Genomic DNA, 27,034 nt, shown 5'->3' with positions numbered 1-27,034 from the left:
CAGCCAGAGAGGCTCAAGGTGGAGAGACGGATCTGTTGGTTTATTGTGTTAAACACAGCAGATAAGTCCAGAAGAATGAGAACAGAGGAAAGGGAGGAAGCTCTGGCAGTGTGGCTGGCCTCCAGAACAGCAACAACAGCAGTTTCAGTGGAGAGAACAGAGTTGAAGACAGATGGATGTGGGTCAAGGAGAGAGTTGTGAAAGAGATAATAGAGTTGGTTAAGAACAGCATGTTCAAGGTTTTTAGATGAGAATGAAAGAAGGGATACAGGTCTGTAGTTCTGGACAATACAAGTGTTGGCTTCCGATAAAGACAGTTAACATGAACATGTACGTATGCTAGCAGCGGTCTTCACGCTGTCATCATCTGGCTCAGAGCAACGGGATGACAGACTAGTGGTACTCTGCTCTGGGATAACGCTAACCTGACCAGCCTTACACTCAGGGGTTTATATCAGGTTTACTAGTCATATTTGATTATTGTTATGTTAGATCTAATTTACCACCTTTTGCATAAATTATTTACATTTTACATTTTTGGCATTTAGCAGACGCCTTATTCCAAAGCGACTTACAATCAATACATTTGAATACTAAGCATGTGAATCATCAGTCCACTATTCGTTGCAGGAAGAGTACTCTAGCTCGGGCCCGGGGCCACTGATAGAAGGAAAAACCTTCTCCCTATCACCTTCTACTAAAACTTTTTTATTTTTTATTTTTTTATATTACTGGAGAAACTGAGAAACCGTACAAGGGGGGCAGTAGAAGTTCTTAGGGACACAGTAGAGGGGAAAGCGGGTGTCTTTAGGAGACGTAGTGGTGAGGGTCAGAAGATGTCTCAGGAGGAGCAGTTAAGATGTAACCTGAAGAGATGGGTCTTCAGTCTACGACGGAAGATGGGTAGTGTTTAGTAAATTATACACTTACAAATAACAAATAAACATTTATTGTTCCCTATCATATCATCTCTGTACTGATTTAGAAAGGAATCCCATGCCGTCTCATCCCAGATATTACATATAGAAACAAATGAATAAAGGTTAAATACAATATGACTATATGACTATCATCACACCATTCTGAACCAGAGCTAGAGTTATTTATCAATGATTAATACACCAATAAAACACCAGCTGTCTGTAAATGAAGCTGTGTGTAACCACCAGCAAATGACTAGGCCTAGAACACAATGAATGAATCAACATCTCCAGTAACTCCTCTGTGCAGAGCATCTATCTACAGTACAGTATATTAACTATTTCAGTATTTTTCAATACTTTCCACCACTTGTATTTCTTAAGACTTTTGCTATGTTATGAAGGACATATCCATGAAACTAGGACAGTTGATATGTTATGAAGGACATATCCGTGAAACTAGGACAGTTGATATGTTATGAAGGACATATCCATGAGACTAGAACAGTTGATATGTTATGAAGGACATTTCCATGAGACTAGGACAGTTGATATGTTATGAAGGACATATCCATGAGACTAGGACAGTTGATATGTTATGAAGGACATATCCATGAGACTAGGACAGTTGATATGTTATGAAGGACATATCCATGAGGTCATATTGTATAATGTCTGTACTATGGTTGTTAGACAAACTGCGCCCTCTAGTGGTCGATATGATGTTTAGAGTTCCTCCTGAAACCTGCACAGCCTCGCTTTAACGGATGTTAAAACGCGGAACAGTTGCACCAAAGTTGTGGTAAGTAGACTACTGTCCGCTACTGTCTGTTACTTGCACCATAAGTGAGACATGTTGGGATGTTGTGTAATACAACGATCAGTTACTAAACTGTGATATTGTTAATACATGCTGCGAACTGTCTTATATGCAACACAGTATGACAGTATCTGACATGTGGACGAGGCAGCTTCTTCTCTGGACTTTGAGCCTCTGCAAACTTTGACACCAACCAAGTGAACTCCGTTAGATCTCCGTCCAGCTCATTTGGAGTAAACAGACAGTAACATGTGGGTCACTTTAGAACTAGACTGAACTAATTGAAGATAAACATAGTAAGGCTACAGTCTTAGTTGTCTTGTTTAAAGAAGCTGTCAGACTAGATCATCTATAGTTTGGTGTGTCTCTGTCTGTGTGTCTGTGTCTGTGTGTCTGTGTCCTGACATCCTGTGTATGTAACAGGACATCTCCCGTTTGCTCTATCCCTATCTAATTCCAGACTCTATCAGTCTATCCCCTATCCTCTATCCTCTATCCTCTATCCTCTATCCTCTATCCTCTATCCCCTATCCTCTATCCTCTATCCTCTATCCCCTATCCTCTATCCTCTATCCTCTATCCCCTATCCTCTATCCTCTATCCTCTATCCTCTATCCTCTATCCCCTATCCCCTATCCTCTATCCTCTATCCTCTATCCTCTATCCTCTATCCCCTATCCTCTATCCTCTATCCTCTATCCTCTATCCCCTATCCTCTATCCTCTATCCTCTATCCCCTATCCTCTATCCTCTATCCTCTATCCTCTATCCTCTATCCCCTATCCTCTATCCTCTATCCTCTATCCCCTATCCTCTATCCTCTATCCCCTATCCCCTATCCCCTATCCTCTATCCTCTATCCTCTATCCTCTATCCTCTATCCCCTATCCTCTATCCCCTATCCTCTATCCCCTATCCTCTATCCCCTATCCTCTATCCCCTATCCTCTATCCCCTATCCTCTATCCTCTATCCCCTATCCTCTATCCCCTATCCTCTATCCCCTATCCTCTATCCCCTATCCTCTATCCTCTATCCTCTATCCCCTATCCCCTATCCTCTATCCTCTATCCCCTATCCTCTATCCCCTATCCTCTATCCTCTATCCTCTATCCCCTATCCTCTATCCTCTATCCCCTATCCTCTATCCCCTATCCTCTATCCCCTATCCCCTATCCTCTATCCCCTATCCTCTATCCCCTATCCTCTATCCTCTATCCCCTATCCTCTATCCCCTATCCTCTATCCCCTATCCTCTATCCCCTATCCTCTATCCTCTATCCTCTATCCCCTATCCTCTATCCCCTATCCTCTATCCTCTATCCTCTATCCCCTATCCTCTATCCTCTATCCTCTATCCTCTATCCTCTATCCTCTATCCTCTATCCTCTATCCTCTATCCTCTATTCTCTATCCTCTATCCCCTATCCTCTATCCTCTATCCCCTATCCTCTATCCTCTATCCTCTATCCCCTATCCCCTATCCCCTATCCTCTATCCCCTATCCTCTATCCTCTATCCTCTATCCTCTATCCTCTATCCTCTATCCCCTACCCCCTAACCCTCATCCTCTCTTCCTGCTGCATTTACATTGTAGGCATTTAGCAGACGTCTTATTCCAAAGCAATTTACAATCGATACATTCAACTAAGCAAGTGAATCAACAGTTCACCAGTCGTAGCAGGAAGAGTAATCTAGCTCAGGCCAGGGGCCACTGGCAGTCAACGTGATAGAAGAAGAAAGAAATGTATATATATAGAATCACTTTCACCATCAACTGTCGTTTTAGAAAAGGTTGAAATGTGAAACTCTTGGTGTTGGATGTTCTGTTTGCTCACGCTCTTCACAGATACAACCTTGCTACTGAGTGACTGAACTCTGCATCTGATGAACAAAGCTTCTTTTGACCAGTTAAATTACATTTTAAACATGAAACAGCGGTTATGTAATTGAATTGTTTCTGTGGCGTTTGCAGTGTTCAGTGGTGACGCTGCTGTGGTGTGCGAGGCTCAGACCAGGGCTTTGTGTTACAGGGACGCACTAACTCTAACCCTCCTTCAGCTCTTCTGTTTGTGTTGTCATGATTTACAAATAACGCCGTCTTGTTCTCCTCTCCCCTCCCCTCATCTCTCCCCTCCTCCCCTCCTCTCCCCCCCCCCTCCTCCCTCCCCTCCTCCCCCCCCTCCCCTCCTCTCACCCCCCCTCCTCCCCCCCCTCCCCTCATCTCTCCCCCCCCCCTCCTCCCCCCCCTCCCCTCATCTCTCCCCCCCCCCTCCTCCCCCCCCTCCTCCCTCCCCTCCTCTCACCCCCCCTCCCCTCTTCTCTCTCCCCTCCCTCCCCCCCCCCCCCCTCCTCTCCTCTCAGTGGATCAAACTGGGGGCGAACATCTCCAACTTCACCGCCACCCCCAGCTCCGTCCTGTTCCACGTGGGCCATGCAGGTGAGTCATGTGACAGCAGCAGAGTGAGTCATGTGACTGCAGGTCATGTGACTGCAGCGGTGTTACAGTTGGTATTTTAGTCTTTAGACGAAGACGGAAGTTTGTTTTAGTCACATTGAGTCATTTATATCCTTCTTAGTTCTGAGCATCGACAGAAAACTTGACTAAAATGTTTTTTTTTGTAGACTAAAACGACACTAAAATGTTTTCAGTGAGCTGACCCCTCACCAGGTTGGTAGGGGGGGGAGAGACACTGTGTTTCAGCCATGCTGGTTCTGATGTACGTGTACTGTGTTTCAGCCATGCTGGTTCTGATGTACGTGTACTGTGTTTCAGCCATGCTGGTTCTGATGTACGTGTACTGTGTTTCAGCCATGCTGGTTCTGATGTACGTGTACTGTGTTTCAGCCATGCTGGTTCTGATGTACGTGTACTGTGTTTCAGCCATGCTGGTTCTGATGTACGTGTACTGTGTTTCAGCCATGCTGGTTCTGATGTACGTGTACTGTGTTTCAGCCATGCTGGTTCTGATGTACGTGTACTGTGTTTCAGCCATGCTGGTTCTGATGTACGTGTACTGTGTTTCAGCCATGCTGGTTCTGATGTACGTGTACTGTGTTTCAGCCATGCTGGTTCTGATGTACGTGTACTGTGTTTCAGCCATGCTGGTTCTGATGTACGTGTACTGTGTTTCAGCCATGCTGGTTCTGATGTACGTGTACTGTGTTTCAGCCATGCTGGTTCTGATGTACATGTACTGTGTTTCAGCCATGCTGGTTCTGATGTACTGTACGTGTACTGTGTTTCAGCCATGCTGGTTCTGATGTACGTGTACTGTGTTTCAGCCATGCTGGTTCTGATGTACGTGTACTGTGTTTCAGCCATGCTGGTTCTGATGTACGTGTACTGTGTTTCAGCCATGCTGGTTCTGATGTACGTGTACTGTGTTTCAGCCATGCTGGTTCTGATGTACGTGTACTGGACCCACCTGAACATGTTCCAGACGCTGAAGTACCTGGCCGTCATCGGCAGCCTCACCTTCCTGGCTGGCAACCGCATGCTGGCCCAGAAAGCAGTGAAGAGGTACCTCTCTCACCCCCCTCCTCTCCTCTCTCCTCTCCCCCTTCCTCTCCTCTCTCCCCTCTCCTCCCCTCTCTCCCCTCTCCTCTCTCTCCCCCCTCCTCTCCTCTCTCCCTCTCCTCTCTCCCCTCTCCTCTCTCCTCCCCTCTCTCCCCTCCTCTCCTCTCTCCCTCTCCTCTCTCACCCCCTCTCCTCTCTCCCCCTCCTCTCTCCCCCCCTCTCCTCTCTCCCCCTCCTCTCCCCCCTCCTCTCCTCTCCCCCCTCCTCTCCTCTCCCCCCTCCTCTCCTCTCTCCCCCTCCTCTCCCCCCTCCTCTCCTCTCTCCTCCTCTCCTCTCTCCTCCTCTCCTCTCTCCCCCTCCTCTCTCCCCCCCTCTCCTCTCTCCCCCTCCTCTCTCCCCTCCTCTCTCCTCTCCCCTCCTCTCTCCCCCTCCCCTCCTCTCCTCTCTCCTCTCCCATCCTCTCCTCTCTCCTCTCCCATCCTCTCCTCTCATCTCCTCCTCTCTCATCTCCTCTCCTCTCCTTTCTCCTCCTCCCCTCCTCTCTTGCTCTCCCCCTCCCCCCCCCCTCGGTTCAGCTCCCAGAGAGCATGAACGGACAGATCTTCTCTAGAGGCTCTCCACCCCCCCCACCCTCGACCCCCCCAAAGTTTCGGCCCTTTCAGATGAGAATGACTCTGTGGCTCTGTGGGGGGGGGGGCGGGGGCCTCTTGGCTGTGGCTGACTGGCGTGCGTCACGGCCCCCTCAGAGTCTGTGTAAGTGCCCCCCCACCCCTCTCCTCCTCCTCCACATCAGCCCTTTAGTTTGTCCCAAGAGGTCGAGGCTGCAGAGGAGTGGAGCCTCTTGCCTGCTGGGACCGCGAGGGGGGGCTTGCCAGTGACGACCGTGTGTGTGTGTGTGTGTGTGTGAGGGGGGGGGGGGGTGAACCACGTGGGCGAGTCCCTCTGTCCATTAACATGTAGTGCTCTCGACAGGCCACAGAGACCAGGGTTAGGGTCATCACAGACACCAGGGTTAGGGTCTCCAACTGTCTCTGGCTGAAGATGTCCAGCTGGGAAATGCTCTGCTTTACTCTGCATCTACCCTCCTCCTTCCTCTCCTCCTCCTCTCCTTCCTCTCCTCTTCCTCTCCTCCTCCTCTCCTCCCTCTCCTCCCTCTCCTCCCATTCCTCCCTCTCCTTCCTCTCCTTCCTCTCCTCCTCCTCCTCTCCTCTTCCTCTCCTCCTCCTCTCCCTCCTCTGTCTCCTCATGTTCTGTTCTTTCACCACAGGGGCTAACGGACCTCCTGGTCATCGTGCTGTGGTATCACAGCAGCAGCTGATCTCTTTCCAGTTATTACATGTGTTATAACTAGTTATATGTTATCGGGGTTTCTGCTTGCCTGTATTGCTTTTCTTCTTCTCTAGCTGCTCTACTCCTTCAGTGTCTCCTTAACCCTTCTCTCTCTCTCTCTCTCTCTCTCTCTCTCTCTCTGTCTCTCTGTCTCTCTCTCTCTCTCTCTCTCTCTCTGTCTCTCTCTCTCTCTCTCTCCGCCCGGCTGTCTGTTTCTCTCTCTCTCTCTCTCTCCGCCCGGCTGTCTCTCTCTCTCCCTCTCTCTCTCCCTCCCTCTCTCCCTCCCCCCCTCTGTAGGATTGCAGCAGAGCAGAGTAGTAGGTTGGCCAAGTATAGGAGCCTGCGGTAGAGGTCATGTTAACACGCAGCCTTCCTGTCTTCCAGGCTGAAGTAAGGGTCTCCTATGGGCCACTGCATCGCTACTGGCCTGCAGAGAGAGAGAGAGAGAGAGAGAGTGTGTGTGTGCCTGTGCCTGTGTGTGTGTGTGTGTGTGTGTGTGTGTGAGTGCTTGCCTGTGTGTGTGCCTGTGTGTGTGCGAGTGTGTGTGTGTGTGTGTTTGCGTGTGTGCTTGCCTGTGTGTGTGTGTGCCCCTACGTTCACCTGTTTTTTGAAGACTCCTGGCTGGCTCGCCTCTCCCTCATCCCACCACCACCTCACCTTTCTCCCCTGCCCATGTCGTGTTACCCATAATGCCCTGCCCTGCCACCCCATAATAGTTCTAACTCCCTCAGACAGACCTGGATGTTGGTTAGGCTCCACCATGCCACGGCACCTGGTCTGCATTCTCCTCCGTGTCGACAGATGTCATGATCATCGTCATTGTTGTGCTGTTGTGTTGTGTTGCGTTGCGTTGCGTTGTGTTGCGTTGCGGAGGAGGTGTGTGTCGGCTGCTGCATCTGTGTGTTCCTAAGAACTGCATGAACAACATCCTCACTGTTCAACTCGGGTGTTCACATGTGTCCAAGGCGTGTGGCCGACTGGCTGTGTGATGTACCTAACAGGCTTATGGTCTATGAGGTGATGTGTGACACGTTCTGATGCTTTGGTCCTCATGTCGGGATCTAATGTAAGGATCTGACTTTTGTTTAGAAAAACGTGAATACATTTCCACGTTGTTGAAAATCAACGACACATCGCTAGTCAACTAACACAGCTTGTTTTGTGAGCCTGCTAACAATGTAAAGTAGTGTTGTAGTTAACTAGGTAACAATGTAAAGTAGTGTTGTAGTTAACTAGGTAACAATGTAAAGTAGTGTTGTAGTTAACTAGGTAACAATGTAAAGTAGTGTTGTAGTTAACTAGGTAACAATGTAAAGTAGTGTTCTAGTTAACTAGATAACAATGTAAAGTAGTATTCTAGTTAACTAGGTAACAATGTAAAGTAGTGTTATAGTTAACTAGGTAGCAGTGGGGGATTACTCACCCAATCCATTGCGTTGTTGCAGTATTTTGGCTCGACTAGCGAGTTTGTGTTGTGATTCTCAACAACGTTGAAACGTAGTTCCGTGTTTCAAACGAAAAGTCAGAACGTTTTTGATCGGTTGCCGACATGCGGACCAAAATGATCAGGCTGTGTCACGTTTGTTGAAAACGGTGCAGCTTATTAATGGATGTGGTGTTTTCTCTTTCAGACTGGAGAGTAAATGATGACGGAACATTTGAGAATACTGAAGATACTTCACTTTTTGTTTTTTGTTTTTTCAAGGAATCATTTAGAAAGGACACATACACACAAAAGAAAAATCAGACTGTCAAAAACGGCATGATATTCCATGACTCCAATTGACAATTTAAAAAGCAGTTTGACGTTTTTGTTCGTTCCACTTGAAAGTAAATGTAATATTCTGTGTCTTATAGAGTGCGAGTGGACAGACACTCAGGCACTGCTGTTCTACTGAGGCTGGAAAGCTAACCATCCTTGCACTTCATTCTCCTTGACTTTAGGCCTACTGTCTTTTTTTGTTGTTTTTGTTTTGTTTCCTGATGAAATTTGGATGGATATTTTTTTTTTGTACATTCCTGTTTCCCCCCAATGAGATGAGCATCTTACTGTTGTTTGCTGTGTCAGATGTGAGCCGTAGGTTTGACGCCTCGCTACTCTGTTGGAAAATCATTGGCTTCCCTCCCAGTGGCTCACTGCCATGTTCTTCACCAGTAACCATGTCAGTGGATGACGTGTAAGAAGCTTGTCTGCTCTCTGAATGGCGTGTCGAGGGTGGGCGTTGAGCCCGTTCTACAATAACAAAGCTTCCCCAGAAAAAAAGAAAAGCGAATGTTTTTGTAATGAAAGGAAATAAAGAAATGAGGATTAATTGATGCTTTCTGTTTTGATTTTCTTACGAGGGAAAATACAACCGTTATCCAAATGTAAATCCGCCTCGTCATCTTCAGACAAAGCCATTGAACTTTCTGTGTTTTTTTTTTTTTACAACGTATTTGTTTTAGTTTGATGAAGGAAGCTGATTGAAAACTCAATGGTATCAAATGTCTTTATTGTGGGAACAGCAGCGCACAGTTGCGGTACATACCCCCCCCCAAAATTTCGTTGTTGTATTCATTCATTCATGCATTCATGCACATGTTAAGTCTGAGCAGCTGAACTGAGGAGTAGGGTCCATCTGCGCGCAACAAATCCAACACCCGGAAATGTGTTATGCAAATATGCAGGCGCGGTATGATGACGTATGGTACATCACATTTCCGGGTGATGGATTTGATGCGCGCAGCGCAGATGGATACACTAGGAGTAAACCATGAATCGCCTTACTACGGCCTTACTACGGTGAAAACTACGGAAAAAAACTAATATGTAGAGTACAGTCCTATCAATTGTTCGAAAAGGAGTAGGAAGAAGCCTGTCCTACCCCTGTTTATACTTAACAATTATGCTTACATTATATAATCCAATTAATTAATACATATATTTCAGTATCATCCGTTCTAATACTTTTTCATTAAAAATAATTTAAACCTTTTTTTAAATAGAGCAATAGAGCAATATTTCTGCTTTCCTTCATATTTTCTTCATATTTTTGACATTAGGAACAAGTTATTAGTGTGATCACGATATCCGACCTCATGTACAATCTGTACTGCAGTAAAAATGTGGAACGCCCTTCCTATAATCTTAAAGGAGTGCAAAACACTGCCCACCTTCAAAACCACTCTCAAAAAACATTTACAGGAGGCTGCAATCCGTAACTGGACCCTCTAAATCAAAAATCAGATTAAAAGACCCGAACTACCCACTGTACATACTTTGTGTTTTGTCCCCCGCCCCCACCTGTGGTGTATGTCCCCACCTGCCCTACCCGCTGTACATACCTGATGTTTTGTTGTATTGTTCTTCCCATGATGGATGTATTTTTATCTTGTAGATAGTAATAGTTATTTGTCTGTATTATCTTGTAGATAGTACTAGTTTGTTTTGTCGGTCTTACATGTAACGATGAATTGAGAATCAAGGACCCCAATTGAAATAAGCCAGTGGCTTTCTTGGGTTTTTATCCTGTTAGTTGACCTTGTATGTAATATGTACTTTCATGTACCTACTTCTGCAAATCTTCTAATAAAGTTTTCAATCAATCAATCAAAATCCTCATAGCTTTTTTCTGTAGTGTAATCAATGGGTTTAAAGTGCTTTTATATTCATTTCCCCATATCTCCACACAGTAACTCAAATAGGGTAAGACAAGACAACAATATAGAGTATACAACATCCTCTGTTCCAGAATATGTTTTGCCCTGCACAATACTGCAATACTCCTTGATACTTTGGATCTAACGTATCTTATATGAGATTTCCAACAGAATTTACTGGGCTTAAAGTGCAGACTCTCAGCTTTAGGTTAAGGGTATTCACATCCAAATTGAAGGAAGGGTTTATGAATTATAGCTCTTATGTATAATAACCAAAAGTAATTAGACAATTGACTCAAAAGCTGTTTCATGGGCCAGTGTGGGCTATTTATTCCTTCATTATTTCTTTATCAATTAAGCAGGTAAAAGGTCTGAGTTGATTCCAAGTGTGGCATTTGCATTTGGAGGCTGTTGCTGTATACGCACAACATGCAGTCAACAGAGCTCTCAATGCAACTGAAACAGGCCATCCTTAGGCTGTAAAATGCACTTCAATTACATCTGGATTGTTTCATTTCAAATCCTTTGTGGTGGCATACAGAGACAAAATTATGGAAATTGTGTCACTGTCCAAATACTTCCAGACCTAACTGTATATAAATAAAAGAATGTCAATGACCCCAGGTGAGGGACTTTATTAGGTCAAACAGGTTTGAGGGGTCAGGCAAAGGACTTGGTGGAGTCAGGCAAGGGTCAGGCGATCATCGTTGTAATCCATGGAGCAGGGCAGGAACCGTGGTGCAAGGTGCTGGGCTGGAGGTGTCCATGGTGCTGAGTGCACACTGATGAGCTAAATAAAACATTCTATTTCTGATGTCAACAGCACTAGGGCTCCTTCACAAAACCCTTACTGGAATCTTCATACACTCTGTGAATTAGTCTTTACTTTCTGATGAGTCAACAGCAATAACCCCATCCAGTGCGACATGTAGATAGCATATATTTAGAATATGTAAAATGCAAACACCAGAAATGCAAGAAAGTTTATGAGGTATACCAAATGGAATTAATAACAAGTGTTACAACCCTTCTGTCTAGAGTAAAATAAGGGCCTAACAGGGTAGAGTGCAGAATGTACAGGTGTGTTGCAACACAAATGCCCAAAAAAAGTGTACAAGGGATCAAATCAATTCAAGCTTTATTTGTATAGCGCATCTCACAAGATACGACTCAATGCGCTTCAATCAAGACATCATTGCTGATTGCACTTTAGCACAAGTGCTCTTTCAACATTGTCTCTATGGTCTTTCAGCTTCCTTTTCTTCTCACATTTTCGACCATATAATGGTGAGACAGCTGCTTCTCACTGTTGAGACAAAATGTTATAAAGAAGTGATTAATAATTAATTTAAGAAACTCACATTCATCAGTGGTTGCAAACTGTCATGGAATTTGTATTAGCACTCTCCTCATGTTTCCAAAATGCATTGCAAATGCAATGCACTAACAAGTCATTGGTCACTCTTCGTTGGTGTTGAACTTGTTGAGCCCTTTCCTAAAATAATAATACAGTGCTTAACCATGTTACAATGAAAAGGTGCAGTTAAGTACTGAATGAGTCACTCACTTTCTTTCCTTGATCATTCTACCTCAAGTGTCCTGATATAAAGTGTGGTTTCACTTTCCAGGCTTCTGACATCTTTGTCCCTGGTAACAGGATACACACATAAGCATGACTATGTGTACAGCTGTGAATGGTGGATAGTATGTTTGTATGCAATAAACTTCATTCACACTAACCAATTCTTTAGGAGGAAAGCTGTAAGGCCTCTTGAAGTACGTGTGGTCCTCGTCAGTGTCCAGTGGCATCTGTACAGAGTCCACCATTATTGCCAGTATGTTTTACATGAAAGGGTTAACTACTTCAAAAAGAGATCCAGGCTGGATTCAGAATGACACAGTACCACTAAACATATTGCATGTGCCATAAAGTTGCATGGAGTATGTGTTTTAGGAGCAGTAGCCCATTCAGAAACAGGCACACGGTCATAGATACTTAGTGAGAGATGCACTGACCATGGTGTTGCTTGCATGACTCCTTTTAACACTTGAATAGGTCCTGAATACAGGTGGGACACTGTCGTGAAGGGTCGCTCTGCCTTCCTCACTAAAGTGAGCAAACTTCCTTCCATATCTGAAATTAACACACATTATCTTCACCGGAAGGTTGAATTGTAGGGCCAGGTGTTACCCCAAAGTCCTCTTGATAATAAATATGTACAAATACAATTATTATTTTTGTAGCACTGCAGCATACCCTTCCAGCCCAATGTTTTCCACCAGGACAATACACCACCACCTTCTCAGGAGAGACATGTCATCCTAAAGAAAGAGCAGTTACTCAATTTGCATTCAAAGTCTTATAGCATATTGATATAATGGGTTCTTGTTTTCTTAATACTTACAATGCTGAAGTCAAAGGTAGCCTCCATGGCGAAATACCAGGCATACTGTAATGAGAAAAGACACAAAGACAAGATTACCATGTGACAGCTTATAACTCAGTGAGAAGGTAGTCACACACATCCAATGAAATGTACATGGCTGATAACTCCATAGGAAACTGATATGAGAGGTCTGCACACATGAATGTTCCTTAATACCTTTTATTGCACACCTTTTTATTTGCAAATGCACAAACAGAATGTTGGTCAGGACTAAGTGGTGGTCAGTCATTGTTACATACATTTACACATTTTTTTGATGGTTTTAAGGAACAATCAAGTGTGCCATATCACTTGGTGGCATTACCATAACTCACCATTATCATGAAGACACCACAGTCATTGCCACTGGTCTGCCTCGGAAGCCCCTGTACGAAGAAAAGTTAGTTAGAGAATAGTAGGTAATTATGACTATAGCTATAATATGATAGTAACATTCAAACAATACCTCCAAATCCAGACCAGTCTTCTCTGTCCAGGATCCCGCAACAATTTTCTCAGCAACACCCCTGGGCAACCAAGAATAAAACTAAGTCAAACAAAGAAGTACACACCTCCTACAGGAGAGAAAAAAGGAACAACATTCGTACCACTGCTGCTTCAGAACCACTTCACACCATGCAAGTCGGTCGATCATGCTTATTTGCAAAAGTTCAATGAGGAGGATTTCTCTGTGTTTCTCTTTCCTTGTGTTGGAAATGTGTCTATTTAAGTCCACTCCAGCTTTCGGGAAGCCAATCCTTTCTGAATGTTGGACAAACAATCAGTACATAATGCATGCATTGCCACAATGCCTCCTGATTGAACACAAGTCTTTAGAAATGGCAGTAACATTAGACAGGTCAGGGGACCGCCAGGACACACATCATAGGCAGGTCAGGGGACCGCCAGGACAAACATCATAGGCAGGTCAGGGGAACGTGACCGCCAGGACACACATCATAGGCAGGTCAGGGGAACGTGACCGCCAGGCAGGTCAGGGGAACGTGACTGCCAGAGCAAAAAATATTTGGGGCAACCTTAATAGTGTTCTGTAGGCTTCAGAGGTGAATCCCCTTGGAGTTTTGAAATACTGCGAATCTAGAAAGAAAATTTCTTTCTGGTGTGGCCTCATTACCTACAGGGAATAACGCATTCTGGACAATAAGCAAAAAGGACACTTTGGGGGTAATACAATAGACACAAACTCACAAGCAAATGGCATATGAAGGTTAAAGCTGAGAAATGCTCAACTACATTGTATGTCTTTATAGTCTACTACTGTGGATGTCATATGTTGCATATAAAGTTATGCTCTGTATATATATATATATATATATATATATATATATATATATATATATATATATATATATATATAACAATTGATAGGACTGTACTCTACATATTAGTTTTTTTCCGTAGTTTTCACCGTAGTAAGGCCGTAGTAAGGCGATTCATGGTTTACTCCTAGTGTATCCATCTGCGCTGCGCGCATCAAATCCATCACCCGGAAATGTGATGTACCATACGTCATCATACCGCGCCTGCATATTTGCATAACACATTTCCGGGTGTTGGATTTGTTGCGCGCAGATGGATACTATAGGAACTGAGCGACGTTGGTGTTCTTAGGGTCAGGGGTCAGGGTCAGGGGTTAGGGTTACATGACGCGACTCTGCCGGGAGAAGGTGAGGTCCTGTCTGAGGTCGTGTCTGTACGCGGTCCCGTAGAAGTCCGACCGGCGCTTCACGTAGCTCCCGCTGTCCTTCCTGTGAACGAGCGAAACATAATGGCTGTGTTCGGAATGGTATACTATATATATACTGCAGTGAGTATATACTGCATACTAGCAGCATACTCAATGAGTATATACTGCATACTAGCATACTCAGTGAGTATATACTGCTTACTGGCATCGAACGTTTTGCATAAGAATTAAAAATAAATTGCACTGACATGGAAAAACAAAATGTGCATGAGGGGCGAACGGAGGTTCATTCATTCATTCATGTTTTCGTAACATCGTTCAGTAGAGTTCATGCAGCTCGCTGGCAGCGTTATAAGAACATTACATTGTCCCATTTGTCTGACAGGTTTAGCGACGGACGGTAGCTATCTGGCTAGTGGCTGCGTTCGTAAATTCGCTCTGGAAGTCTGATCAGCACTCTTGGAATGCCTCTCGTCCAATCAGATTACTTGGTCCCTTTATGACGTTGAACCCATTGTGCGCTCCGGCGGTCTCAGAGTGAATTTACGAACGCAGCCTTTATCAAACGTTCTGAACGCCTAAGGATGCTAACGTGTCGGCTAGGTTGCTGGCGTCATGGTGATAGCTGGTTAGCATGGTTAGCATGGTGATAGCTGGTTAGCATGGTTAGCATGTTTTTAGGTGTGTTATGTTACAGTTTCCAGGTAACATCCTCTAAGCAACAACATATGGGAACTAGCCTCGATCATCTAGTTTGTTTTGTGATAAAGTCAGACAGTTGAACATCATAATCAAAGGTTTTATTAATCTTTTATATGTCTGGACACATTGCTGACTGATTAGTGATTGATTGATTGATTGAAAACTTTATTAGAAGATTTGCAGAAGTAGGTACATGAAAGTACATATTACATACAAGGTCAACTAACAGGATAAAAACCCAAGAAAGCCACTGGCTTATTTCAATTGGGGTCCTTGATTTTCAATTCATCGTTACATGTAAGACAGACAGGAAAAAAAAAAAAAAAAAAGTAGGGTTAGGGTCAGGGGTTAGAGTGTTAAAGTGTTATTGATGTTTGATTGTCTCAGAGGAACACTAAGGTCTAAGTACTGTAAGTTAGTTAATCATTGGTTCAGACAGAGGGCGTAACCATGGATACAGACACCTTCGCTGGTAACACCCTCAGAGGATAAAGGTTACAATAATTCCTGATAAATGGAAAGACTTTCTCAGTGAAAGTGTGTTTGAGTGTGCGTAGGTGTGTGTTAGTGTCAGGGTCAGAGAATGACAGCTCTCCTCTGTCCCAGTCCAGCTGCACTCTGACCCTCTGGGGCTTCTGGCTCACTGTGAGGGGAGTGTATCGACCACCTGGAACACATGTATGAAACATCACTGTGAGGGGAGTGTATCGACCACCTGGAACACGTGGAACATCTGTATAAAACCTCCTATTACAAAACTCAAGCTGCCAGCATCCACCCCAAAAGCCTGAGCCCTTCCTGCTTACAGACTCTGTCATCACACCCAGCATATAGCCTGTACTCCCCCCCACCTCAACGTCCCAGCTGTGTGTCCCTGAGTCAAAGCCCTCAGAGCCCAGGACCACAGCATAGGAGTCAAACCTCTCTGGGTTGTCAGGAAGCTGCTGTTCTTCTTCTCTGTATGTCACACTGGTCAGATCCTCAGACAGGATGAGACATGGGTTGGCAGTGTTGGGGTCCAGAATCACAGGAGTGTATTCCACTATTCCCTGCATCTTCTCCCAGACTCTGAACTGCAGGTTGCCCAGGTGCTTTGCCACGTCTATCAGCGCTCCTGAAACCTTCTCTGGATCCGGCAGTGTGCTCTGGGCTCTGTCCATGGAGGCCTTGAAGTTCAGCAGGAATGTGATGTCATCAGCTTTTAGCTCCTCCTCCATGGCTCTGATTGTGTCTGAAAGTGATGATAATATCTCTCCGCTCAGCCCCTCAATCTTCCTCTTCATCACCTGACTCTTCTGCTCCTCTTCCTCCCTCAGTGCAGCGATCCTGACTCTCTCTTCATCTCGTAGAAACTGGTGAAGCTTCTTAAACTGCTCCTTCATCTGCCACTCTGTGCGCTGGGCCTGGCTCTCAATATGTTTAGCTGTTTCATCACAAGTCAGTTTAACCTCTTGAAAGGTCTTCAGTTTCTTCTTTAAGGATTTCAGTGCAGTCTGGAGTTCACACTTATGGTCCAGTACAGCTTCATCTACCGGGCACGGGCAACAGTCATGTTTTCTATGCTGATTTGACCTCACACATATCACACAGATGGGCTGTTTATCCTCCAGACAGAAGATCTTAAGTTTCTCACTGTGCAGACTGCAGAGCACCTCAGACCCTTTTTTTGGTTTAGACGCCATTCTCTCACCACCTCCGTCTCCCCTGTAATGGCTTCTGAGGTGAAAGTTCACTTCTGAAAACTCACCGAGTTGAAGTCAGTAAGAAGTCAAATCCAGATTTTTTACGGTGTTGCTTCTTCCTTTGTGGTAGTTTTGAATGTTGATGGTAAAAGAGTGTAAAGTCCTTCAGAGAGTCATACATATGTAATGTTGTGGAGCATGCTAGTGAACGGCAGCACCAGAGAGCTGAATGTTAGCCTTCTGTGTGGTTCACTTCTGCTCTCCACTGTTAAGTGCTCAACAGGTTAGAGGGTGGAGCTTCAGACAAGGTATGAGTCACGTCACTGTGTTCAAGGGTCACAAGCAGAATTATGTCAGGTGTGTGTATGCAGGGCTTAAAGTGGGAAAAAATGAAACTTTTTCTTGGGGAGGGGGGTCACAGTTTGAGATATTGGGAGAGCGGGTACAGAAGACAGCTTCTTGTCTCAATGTTAAAATGCATTAATACTATTTTATACTCAATACAAAATAAAATAATATATTTAGATGTCTTTAAAAGAACAAACTGATTAAATCACTTAAGGCCAAACTGATTGCATCACTTATTAAGCCACTATCACTATAACAATAGATCAATAGATCGACATCAAGTAGAATACTGATGACTAGTGACACACACTCAGGGAGCAGGGACCCAGGGAAGCCAGCATCCTTCAGACTACGGCGTGCACACACACACACACACACACACACACACACACACACACACACACACACGCATGTTAGCTAACACACAACAACACACACAATTAGTGGTAACACCCTTTAAACTTGGACGCATTAAATACAAAGAGTTAAATAGTAGTAGTAGTAGTAGTAGTAGTTTCCAGTGTATCTAATGAGAGGGGCATAACACGTTTGTCCATAGATGTAAAACACACTCTAACCCATGCATACTTTGTAGTAGGACAGCACCATTTTTAGACAGTATATACTCACATGTCCTTGTTCCACTGGTTGGTGGCAGTGTTAAAGTAGCCCCAGCTGGCTGCATTCTGGGAAGTCATTGCACATCTCTCCAAACCACACAGCATGGATACCACATAGTCATGGATGGATCCTGCCACTGTCAAATCAGCCAGAAACCCTGGCCTGTATTCAAATGATATATATATGTTACGGTACATGTGGGAATATGGTACATGTGGGAAAACTAGGGTTAGGGTTAGGGTAGGGTTAGGGTTAGACATGCCAGCATGTACCAAGTCACCCTAGCACCTAACCCTAACCCTAGTTTTCCCACATGTACCGTAACATATATATATATATATATATATATATATATATATATATTATATATACACATGTACCAGAAAACGGTACATGTGGGAAAACTAGGGTTAGGGTTAGGGGTAGGGTTAGGGGTAGGGGTAGGTTTGGGGTTAGGGTTAGGGTTAGACATGCCAGCATGTACCATGTCACCCTAGCACCTAACCCTAACCCTAGTTTTCCCACATGTACCATAACATATACAGTATATTAAACACACACACACTTATTTGGATCGGATTAATATGACAATTTAAATAATTCAAACTGGAGGAGGTTGACAATGACCTATATAACATACTGTGTCTATTATTGGCAGTCAGTCTGGTCATGTGTGCATGCTGTGTGTACCTGTGTCTCATGTAGCAGAATATGGCAGCACAACCAAAGCCTGTGGCGACACTGAGATGTGAGTCTGGTTTTGGAAGAGTGGACAGGAAATCACTGCTGCAGGGTCCATCTTGCCAGGTGATCAGCTGACTAGTGTCTCTGGGTCTGAAGAGGTTTCCATTGGACCAATCACACCCTGGGTGGTAGATAAGACAGGATTTGGTTCACCAAAGTAGCACTGGGATTTTCTTAAAAATCTAATGAACATGTGCCATATTGGGTACCATATTTAGCCTACCTGTTTTTGCTTTCCAGAACAAAACACCATGCATGCAGACACCCCAACACCCCAACACCCCAACTTTAATGACCTTGTCTGAAGCTTGTCTCTGGTCAGAGAGGCGATGCACTCATTCAGAGTTTTTATTCCAGTATCTTGTTCTTTAGCCTACATTGGAAAGCATATAGGCATTTTCAGAAGAAACAATTAAATGCAGACTGGATAAACAGGAAACTATTTGAACACAGTTAGTACCACATACATGTGATTCATCGATGACGACATCTGCCGTCGTTGGCAAAGAGAAACTCTCCGATACGTTTTTTGAACAAATATCGAATAAGACGACCTTGATTGAAGTAGTTCCTATGTCTATCCCTAGTACATATTTCGCCATCGTTGCTAATAAGTTTACCGGTAGCTTGTGGCTTCTGTTTGTAAATAGAGAGACAGCTTCTTGTCTCAATGTTTAAATGCATTAATACTGTTTTATACTCAATACAAAATAAAATAATATATTTAGATGTCTTTAAAAGAACAAACTGATTAAATTACTTAAGGCCAAACTGATTGCATCACTTATTAAGCCACTATCCCTATAACAATAGATCAATAGATCGACATCAAGTAGAATACTGATGACTAGTGACCAGTCAAGACCATTGGACTCCAGGATATCTTTGAGCTCCTGCATGAGGGCTGATGAGTTGGCGATGTTTACTTTCCTGCTGACTAGGTGTTGTGTTGTTACTTTGGCCAGATCATCATCAAAAAATCGAACAAGGCTTCTGCCTCCGATTGGCTAGAAGTCGTTGGTTGGCTTGAGCAATGTGATACCATTGGTAGGCGGAACTGTCTCTTTGCTGAAGATGACTCTTTAAATTACGATGTACAACAACAAATAGCATGTGATTTTTTAATTCACATTTTTAATATATTTTTTGCTCAAAATTCCCCCGCGCCGGAAATCCGGCACCGTGCCGGAGAACTTGCCCTGTGTATGTGTGTGTGTGTGTGTGGTCACTAACCAATAAAAAACCAAGGGTGTGTAAAGGCATGTCAGCCTGACAGACATAATAACACAGATTGATTCAGTGATGTTTATTTATACTCTGTGGTCTGCTGATCTAATTATCACTCAGAGTCAAACTCAAGCCAAACTATGTCATGCACCCAGAACCAGAACCCACACCAGGCCTCTGGACCTCTCTGCCAGACCAGGGATGTCTAAGAGCTGCTCAGACCGTTGGGCCTTTGATATGATATGATATGTAAGCGTTATGTAACGAGAAGCCGTGGTATATTGTGGATATCGGCACAGCTAGCGGGGTGGTTAGGCGCTAAGCGGAGTGCCGTTATATATACACCCCCTAGCTGTGCCGATATCCACCATGTACCACGGATTCTCGTAACATCTGGTTCTGACCTGTAACAACGTTTTTTCCGTGCTAGACACGACGACTACCTCCTCAGAGTGCAGTACTACACTCTCTCTCTCTCCCTCCCCCACACTCTCTCTCTCTCTCCCTCCCTCCCCCACACCCTCTCTCTCTCTCTCCCCCACACCCTCTCTCTCTCTCTCCCTCCCCCACACACTCTCTCTCTCTCCCTCCCCCACACCCTCTCTCTCTCCCTCCCCCACACCCTCTCTCTCTCTCTCCCCCACACCCTCTCTCTCTCCCTCCCCCACACCCTCTCTCTCTCTCTCCCTCCCCCACATCCTCTCTCTCCCTCCCCCACACACTCTCTCTCTCCCTCCCCCACACCCTCTCTCTCCCTCCCCCACACTCTCTCTCTCTCTCCCTCCCCCACATCCTCTCTCTCCCTCCCCCACACTCTCTCTCTCTCCCTCCCCCACACCCTCTCTCTCTCTCCCTCCCCCACATCCTCTCTCTCCCTCCCCCACACACTCTCTCTCTCCCTCCCCCACACCCTCTCTCTCTCTCTCCCTCCCCCACATCCTCTCTCTCCCTCCCCCACACACTCTCTCTCTCCCTCCCCCACACCCTCTCTCCCCCCCCCCCACACTCTCTCTCTCTCCCTCCCCCACACCCTCTCTCTCCCCCACACCCTCTCTCTCTCTCTCTCCCCCACACCCTCTCTCTCTCCCTCCCCCACACTCTCTCTCTCTCCCTCCCCCACACACCCTCTCTCTGTGGTGAGCCAGAGAGAATATTTTTTTGTTACGAGGCAGAATACCGTATGACTCTAAACGCTCCAGACAGTAGCATGCTAACGCTAACATTCCTCATCTGGCTCCGTTTCTCCCTCCTCTCACTCTCTCCATCCCATCACTCTTTCTCTCACAACCTCCCTCCCCTCTCATCATCCTTTCTGCCGAACTCCGCAGAGTGAAGCAAACAACCAACCGCAGAGCAACGGCAGAGCTTTCTGTCTGAGCAACGACCTGAGTCGTTCCCATGAGCTCATTTGGAAACTGAAACGGCCCGGGATGGGGTTAGGGTTAGGCCCGGGATGGGGTTAGGGTTAGGCCCGGGATGGGGTTAGGGTTAGGCCCGGGATGGGGTTAGGGTTAGGCCCGGGGTGGGGTTAGGGTTAGGCCCGGGATGGGGTTAGGGTTAGGCCCGGGATGGGGTTAGGGTTAGGCCCGGGATGGGGTTAGGGTTAGGCCCGGGATGGGGTTAGGGTTAGGCCCGGGATGGGGTTAGGGTTAGGCCCGGGATGGGGTTAGGGTTAGGCCCGGGATGGGGTTAGGGTTAGGCCCGGGGTGGGGTTAGGGTTAGGCCCGGGATGGGGTTAGGGTTAGGCCCGGGATGGGGTTAGGGTTAGGCCCGGGATGGGGTTAGGGTTAGGCCCGGGATGGGGTTAGGGTTAGGCCCGGGATGGGGTTAGGGTTAGGCCCGGGGTGGGGACACATCACTGTCTAACTGTGCTCACGTGTGGTGCCTCTCACGTCTCTCCAGGGAAGTTCAATCTAACCTATAACCCTAAAAAAAAGGGCACAAGTTTACCCCCTGTTGTATTACTAATCAGTCAAGATTTTCAACATAGCTAATTGTTTGCATTGGTTCTGTTTTGATTCAATCTTATTTATCAGATGAATTGAGCTGACATTCATTGCTGATTTGTTATAATGATAATAATAATAATAATAATAATAACTTGCAATCCTAACACTGTGAGTTCGAGGCGGAATTGCATCAATTTTGACAAAAGTTATTTTAGTTTGCCTTACCCTTATCGTAACCACTTGAAGTGAATGCCTAAAGGCTAACGTTAGCTAAGGCTAGGTAAGTACTACCTTGTATGCTAAAGCTATTTCCCCCCTTTTTTGTTTGTTGAGGAACACTGCTTCTACACACACACACACACACACACGTTCTTCCATATCCTGGTCATCTACGTGCTTCTCCTAGTCTGAAGCCTCACGCCAAGTTCAGATGTGGACTATTTTAAAGTGATTGAGGAACATTTGTATAATTTCAGTCACTGGTTCTATAATGTGCAAAAACAGCTGGGACCCTTTTCACGTTTCACGCCATACAGTATGATACGCTACATACATAGCCAAAAGTATGTGGACACAATTATGGTCTGTTTTTCATGGTTTGTGTTAGGTCCCTTAGTTCCAGTGAAGAGAGATCTTAATGCTACAGCATACAACGCCCCCATACACAAAGTGAAGTCACTTTAATGGCCATAAGGATACATTTGATTATAAAGTTAAATATCACAAATGTATCATCTGAGGCAAAGCAAACAGTTTGAGCACTTGAGGAAAGTAGCGACAATACTGTACAAACTCCACACACCACACTTACCACATAACATAGGGAAACTCAGGTCAACTCCAGGCTACGCTGGGTATTTATTTATTTTAACAGCAGATGAAAAACGGACTAAATCCATTCTAATCAGGCTAACTGCAATCACTTGAAAAGTGACCCTAACCCTTTTTGCTATACGTTTTGACTGATCCATTATGGTTAATGACCTAGGCTATGATAGCTAGCTAAGCTGACTGAGAGGGTGAACCGTTTGAGGGATTTTTGAGTGTGAAACTAAAAGACTGAGTGAATATTATTTCAACAAAAACATATCTACAAATATTATACTGAACTGTACAAAATCATTGTTGCGATGGGATATGTTTACTACTTTACAGTAATTCCCCAAATGACCAGAAAAAGTACCTAGATTTGTCGCTGGTCGCTTTTGACTAGTTAAGTCACCAAGGGGATCTGGAAAGTCGCCAGATATAGCGACAAAGTCGCCAAGTTGGCAGCACTGATTGTAACGTGAATCTCGGATCACGGGATATGTTAGATGCGTTACAGTAATTCCCCAAATGACCAGAAGAAGTAGCTAAATTTGTCGCTGGTCGCTTTTTACTTATTAAGTCACCAGGGGGGTCTGGAAAGTCGCCAGATATAGCGACAAAGTCGCCAAGTTGGGAACACTGGTCCCAGTATTGTAGCTTCAGACGGACATGTTGGTTGTTATTGTGCTTGCTGCAGCAAGCCCACGATACGTTATTGCTCATATATATTTATATTAATCCTGTTCTTTTACCAACTACTAAGACAACAATATAGTAAGCTAGTTACTTTAACTAGCTAAAGATATTGGCCCCCCAAATAATTTTACAACTTGTTTAGCAATTATGTTACAATGTTTCTGTGGAACTCCGCAGTGTAGGTATCTAAGCAACGTAATGTAGCTAGCGAACACGTTATTTTGATAAACTGGACACATTTTGGGAATATATATGGTTACTTTCTCGCCTCTCGCCTGAAAACATATTAAAACTTAAAATGACATGTTTAACACTTGTAGAGCCAAAATTACAGCTTTTAGCCAATGGAGGTTTAAAATGGAGGATTTAAAATCGCCACTCCCGGTCCGGCCAGTGCGAAATGCATTCTGCGAGGCAGTATGCATACTGCAGTGTAAACGGTCGGCTGGTATTGGCATACTTATTATGAATTTAGTAGGCAGTATGCAGTATATACTCATTGAGTATGCTAGTATGCAGTATGCTAGTATGCCATTTTGAACACAGCCATTGATCTTCCATACCTTCTTAATGAGTGGAGGGGCATCAGGTGTGTTGTGTCCTAATTGGCCACGCCTGAGTCTAATTACATGTCTCCTATAAATGGAGGATGTGTCAAACGTGCTTTTCAGAGGAAAGAGCAAGCTGATGAGCGACAAGCTAGTGAGCTGATCCAATAACGTTACGTTTATTTGTTATTCCAGTCAGTTTGTGTTCTAATCTGCAACACCAATGGCTTGTCTGATGAAATCTAGATTTATCTCAAGTTGATTGGCTCAGATCTTGTCAGTCTGTTTTTTTTTTGCTGCCCACTGACAGACCTGACAGACCCATCAAAATCAGATCAGATACGTCTAGATCTTTCCAGTCTGTAGGTTTCACATCTCTGTGTTCCACAGTCAAACTCTTCTAAACCACCTGAGATGTGTTGATTAATCAGCTGTGCACTGTGTGTTCCAACAGTTTACCGCACAGCTGATTAACCAATTAAACCAATAGAGTGAGACAGGATATGTTCATGCCAGGTGCCTTTCAGGAAGTAGTGGAGATCGTGCACCTAGCCTATTAAAAACCAGTTAATAAATAGGTGTGCTTTAAGAGATAAATAGGTGTGCCGCGGTCCTTCTACCTCTAATGTCTTATTTCCTTAATAATTGTTGTAACTGTTTCCAGGTAGGGGTAGGATGGATTCTGTTGGCCCAAACAGTTGATTGAAGATTCACTTGCTTAGTCAAATGTATTAATTGTAAGTTGCTTTGGAATAAGGCGTCTGCTAAATGCCAAACATGTAAATGTAAATGACTAGAATCACCCGCTTCTGTAGACACTTCTGTAGACACAAACTCCCTCTGTCCTCATCAGCCCTCTGAGGTCTGAACCCAGCTACTCTCCTCATGAGCTTTACTGTGCAGCCAGAACGCAGGGAAGAGAGAGAGAGAGAGAGAGAGAGAGAGAGAGAGAGAGAGAGAGAGAGAGAGAGAGAGAGAGAGAGAGAGAGAGAGAGAGAGGGAGAGGGAGAGGGAGAGAGAGAGAGAAAGCAATAGAGCAAGGGAAGAAGAGAAGATGATGGACAGGGGGAGGGAGAGAGGGGAGACATTGGTAAAAGAAAATATATATCTAGTTTGTACTAAAGTGGATGTGTATGGGACATCACAAATGGTCAAAATCACTGTTTTCATCCCTAGTTTCAATATTTTACAAGTAAACAGGTACAGGGTTGGAAAACAAAATAAAACTGTTTAAACAAAGACTGCTATTATTTGTCACTTGCCACTGACTGTTTGCAATAAAAAGAAGAAAGTAAACAGGTACAGACATACAGACATATTGCCATGTAAATTCCATAGGAATAATGTTTATCTAACTTCAGCAAAGTGTCTTAATGATGAGAGAATAAGACCTTTCCCTTCTGATAGAGAAGGACATAAACAATTACATTGAGTCCACACGCGCGCGCACACACACACACACACACACACACACACACACACACACACACACACACACACACACACACACACACACACACACACACACACACACACACACACACACACACACACACACACACACACACACACACACACAGTGGGGGTCCATGGTCATGGCCCTCTGGTAACAGGTGTCTCCTCTGTGTGTCCTATTGTCCAGACGCTCCCCTCCCCCTGAATAACCAGACAATGACGTGTGAGAACTATGAATACCTAAATGATGAATATGTTAACATGGGGGGTAGACTACGTCTGCATGTGTTTAAACATTCATTTCAATATGCCACTTTAACCAGGCACCATTGTTAGCATATGCTCTTTAGGCCCAGGGGGAGGGGTAGCAGACATCTGTCATCAGACAAGGACAGGTCAACTCTGTCTGCTTCTCTCATCTCAGTACATGGGTAAGAGCATCTCAGGACATGGGTAAGAGCATCTCAGGACATGGGTAAGAGCATTGCATTATGGGTAAGAGCATCTCAGGACATGGGTAAGAGCATCTCAGGACATGGGTAAGAGCATTGCATTATGGGTAAGAGCATTGCCGTAGCAAGGACATGTTCTAATTATGTAACATCAAACTCTCTGATCCAGGTGATTGAAGCTGTAGTTGTGTCACCTCTTGAGTTCCGTCCAGTCTGGTCGTCTGCTGCTAAGAGAGATCTGAGAAAACATCGCTCCAAACAAAGCTGCTAGATCAGCGCTCCACTGTTCAATGCGCACAAATGTTTTGGAAATTCATAGACATCTGGCATGGCTTCCTGTGGAAGATAGATTACAATCCAGTCTTCTGATCTTCTTCAGGAATGTCATAAAGGAGAGAGGGGGGGGGGAGGACATGCACAGATAAAGCAGGATGTGTGTTGTGTCATGCACATTGTGTTGGTGTAGTTAAAACGTTCTTTGAGAAAAGCATGGAGTTACTGACCCCTCTACCTTCAGTAGGAGCACTGTTCTTAACCCAAGCATTTCTCTTAAGTTCCTCAGCAACAATATGTTAGAAAGATGAGATAATGAAATGAGATGAGATGAGATGAGATGTGTCCTTTTTCTAGAGGAAAACTAAATACAATAAAGTGTTTTGATCAGTTTTGGTAGAGTACACAACATAATAGTTTCTGGCCTGTTGCTTTTAAGTTAAATGCAAAAAATGCATTTATACATTTAGAAATGTTTAGAAGTCGTGCTGCAGTCTGTCGTGGTCCTCACAACCCCTTACCATCACTCCAGACCAGGAGGGAGGAGGCCGCAGTGAAGCTGGTCAGGAACATGCATGACGAGGTGCAGCACTGCAGTCTGTCGTGGTCCTGGCGTTGACGACAAGAGATGAGGAGCAGCAGATGACATGTTAAGTAGAAGATGACGGAGCTCTGTGGCTGCAGTCCTGTTAGACATCAGGGGGTTTGGCTTGTCTCAGTGTCTCTGTAGCCTACTGTGCTACTACATCATGGCTGGGTTACCTCTTAAATATATCAAGTTGTACATGTTGGGGCCTTCGTTGCATAAGATGTTCTCGATCACTCCGATACTGAGACGAAAGCAGCTGGCTTACTGTGGACCACTCTCCTCTATTCTCAGACTCTTCACAATTGGATCCAGATACAGATGGTGTCTGCCAGTGAATGCCAGCGTGGACCTGATGCCCTGCCAAGAGCCAGACATCCATTATCTCACAGACAGATTACCCAGAGAGCACTGGGCTGTGTCGTGGGGGTTGCGGAGGGCAATCTATTGACTGTTTCAGTTTCCATACGGGTTTCTATAGGGTCTCTATAGGGTCGAGAGTTTTCTAAAGAGCCAACAAGCTCTCATATTTTGTTTTTCAATACAACCCATTCTTCTATATTTTCCATTCTAGTTCAAT

At 44.8% G+C, this 27,034-nt stretch overlaps 3 protein-coding genes and 1 long non-coding RNA gene across 7 annotated transcripts; 1 reads left to right on the top strand and 3 right to left on the bottom strand.

Moving 5' to 3' along the window:
* The first annotated feature begins 1,650 nt into the window (after positions 1 to 1,650).
* LOC308170370 lies at positions 1,651 to 8,930 on the top strand. Its single transcript, XR_013937787.1, has 4 exons — positions 1,651 to 1,722; positions 4,104 to 4,179; positions 5,133 to 5,262; positions 8,220 to 8,930. It is a non-coding gene; the product is annotated as an uncharacterized lncRNA (long non-coding RNA).
* A 2,472-nt stretch (positions 8,931 to 11,402) lies between these two features.
* On the bottom strand, positions 11,403 to 13,381 carry LOC308170369 (uncharacterized protein). 4 transcript variants are annotated; one of them, XR_013937786.1, is made up of 9 exons: positions 13,262 to 13,381; positions 13,120 to 13,180; positions 12,989 to 13,039; positions 12,633 to 12,677; positions 12,485 to 12,549; positions 12,244 to 12,361; positions 11,968 to 12,036; positions 11,795 to 11,874; positions 11,403 to 11,533 (listed from the first exon to the last, which is right to left on the bottom strand). XR_013937786.1 is itself a non-coding variant. In XM_080545153.1 (9 exons), exons 1-8 carry the CDS (start codon positions 13,306 to 13,308, stop codon positions 11,813 to 11,815), a joined length of 510 nt encoding a protein of 169 aa, XP_080401279.1. In that variant the 5' UTR covers positions 13,309 to 13,381; the 3' UTR covers positions 11,403 to 11,533; positions 11,795 to 11,812. The 4 variants fall into 4 exon arrangements, 3 of the variants coding, with proteins under 3 accessions (XP_080401279.1, XP_080401280.1, XP_080401278.1); XM_080545153.1 differs by having other exon boundaries at positions 11,795 to 11,866; XM_080545154.1 differs by having other exon boundaries at positions 11,409 to 11,874.
* Positions 13,382 to 15,494: 2,113 nt separating this feature from the next.
* On the bottom strand, positions 15,495 to 16,745 carry LOC308170083 (E3 ubiquitin-protein ligase TRIM35-like; the record flags this gene model as incomplete). The annotated part of the gene is made up of 1 exon (XM_080544815.1): positions 15,495 to 16,745. The coding sequence occupies one exon, from the start codon at positions 16,743 to 16,745 to the stop codon at positions 15,495 to 15,497; it is 1,251 nt and encodes a 416-aa protein (XP_080400941.1).
* A 268-nt stretch (positions 16,746 to 17,013) lies between these two features.
* On the bottom strand, positions 17,014 to 19,060 carry LOC308170082 (sedoheptulokinase-like; the record flags this gene model as incomplete). Its single annotated transcript, XM_080544814.1, has 7 exons — positions 17,014 to 17,042; positions 17,384 to 17,442; positions 17,724 to 17,876; positions 18,405 to 18,579; positions 18,682 to 18,719; positions 18,755 to 18,831; positions 18,926 to 19,060. 7 exons carry the CDS (start codon positions 19,058 to 19,060, stop codon positions 17,014 to 17,016), a joined length of 666 nt encoding a protein of 221 aa, XP_080400940.1.
* Positions 19,061 to 27,034: the final 7,974 nt, after the last annotated feature.

This window comes from Nansenia antarctica (genome assembly GCF_963989245.1).
Source record: "Nansenia antarctica genome assembly, chromosome: 14".
Taxonomy (NCBI): Eukaryota; Metazoa; Chordata; class Actinopteri; order Argentiniformes; family Microstomatidae; genus Nansenia; species Nansenia antarctica.
Note: the sequence above shows the minus strand (reverse complement) of the source record. Positions and strands in the feature narration are given on the sequence as shown.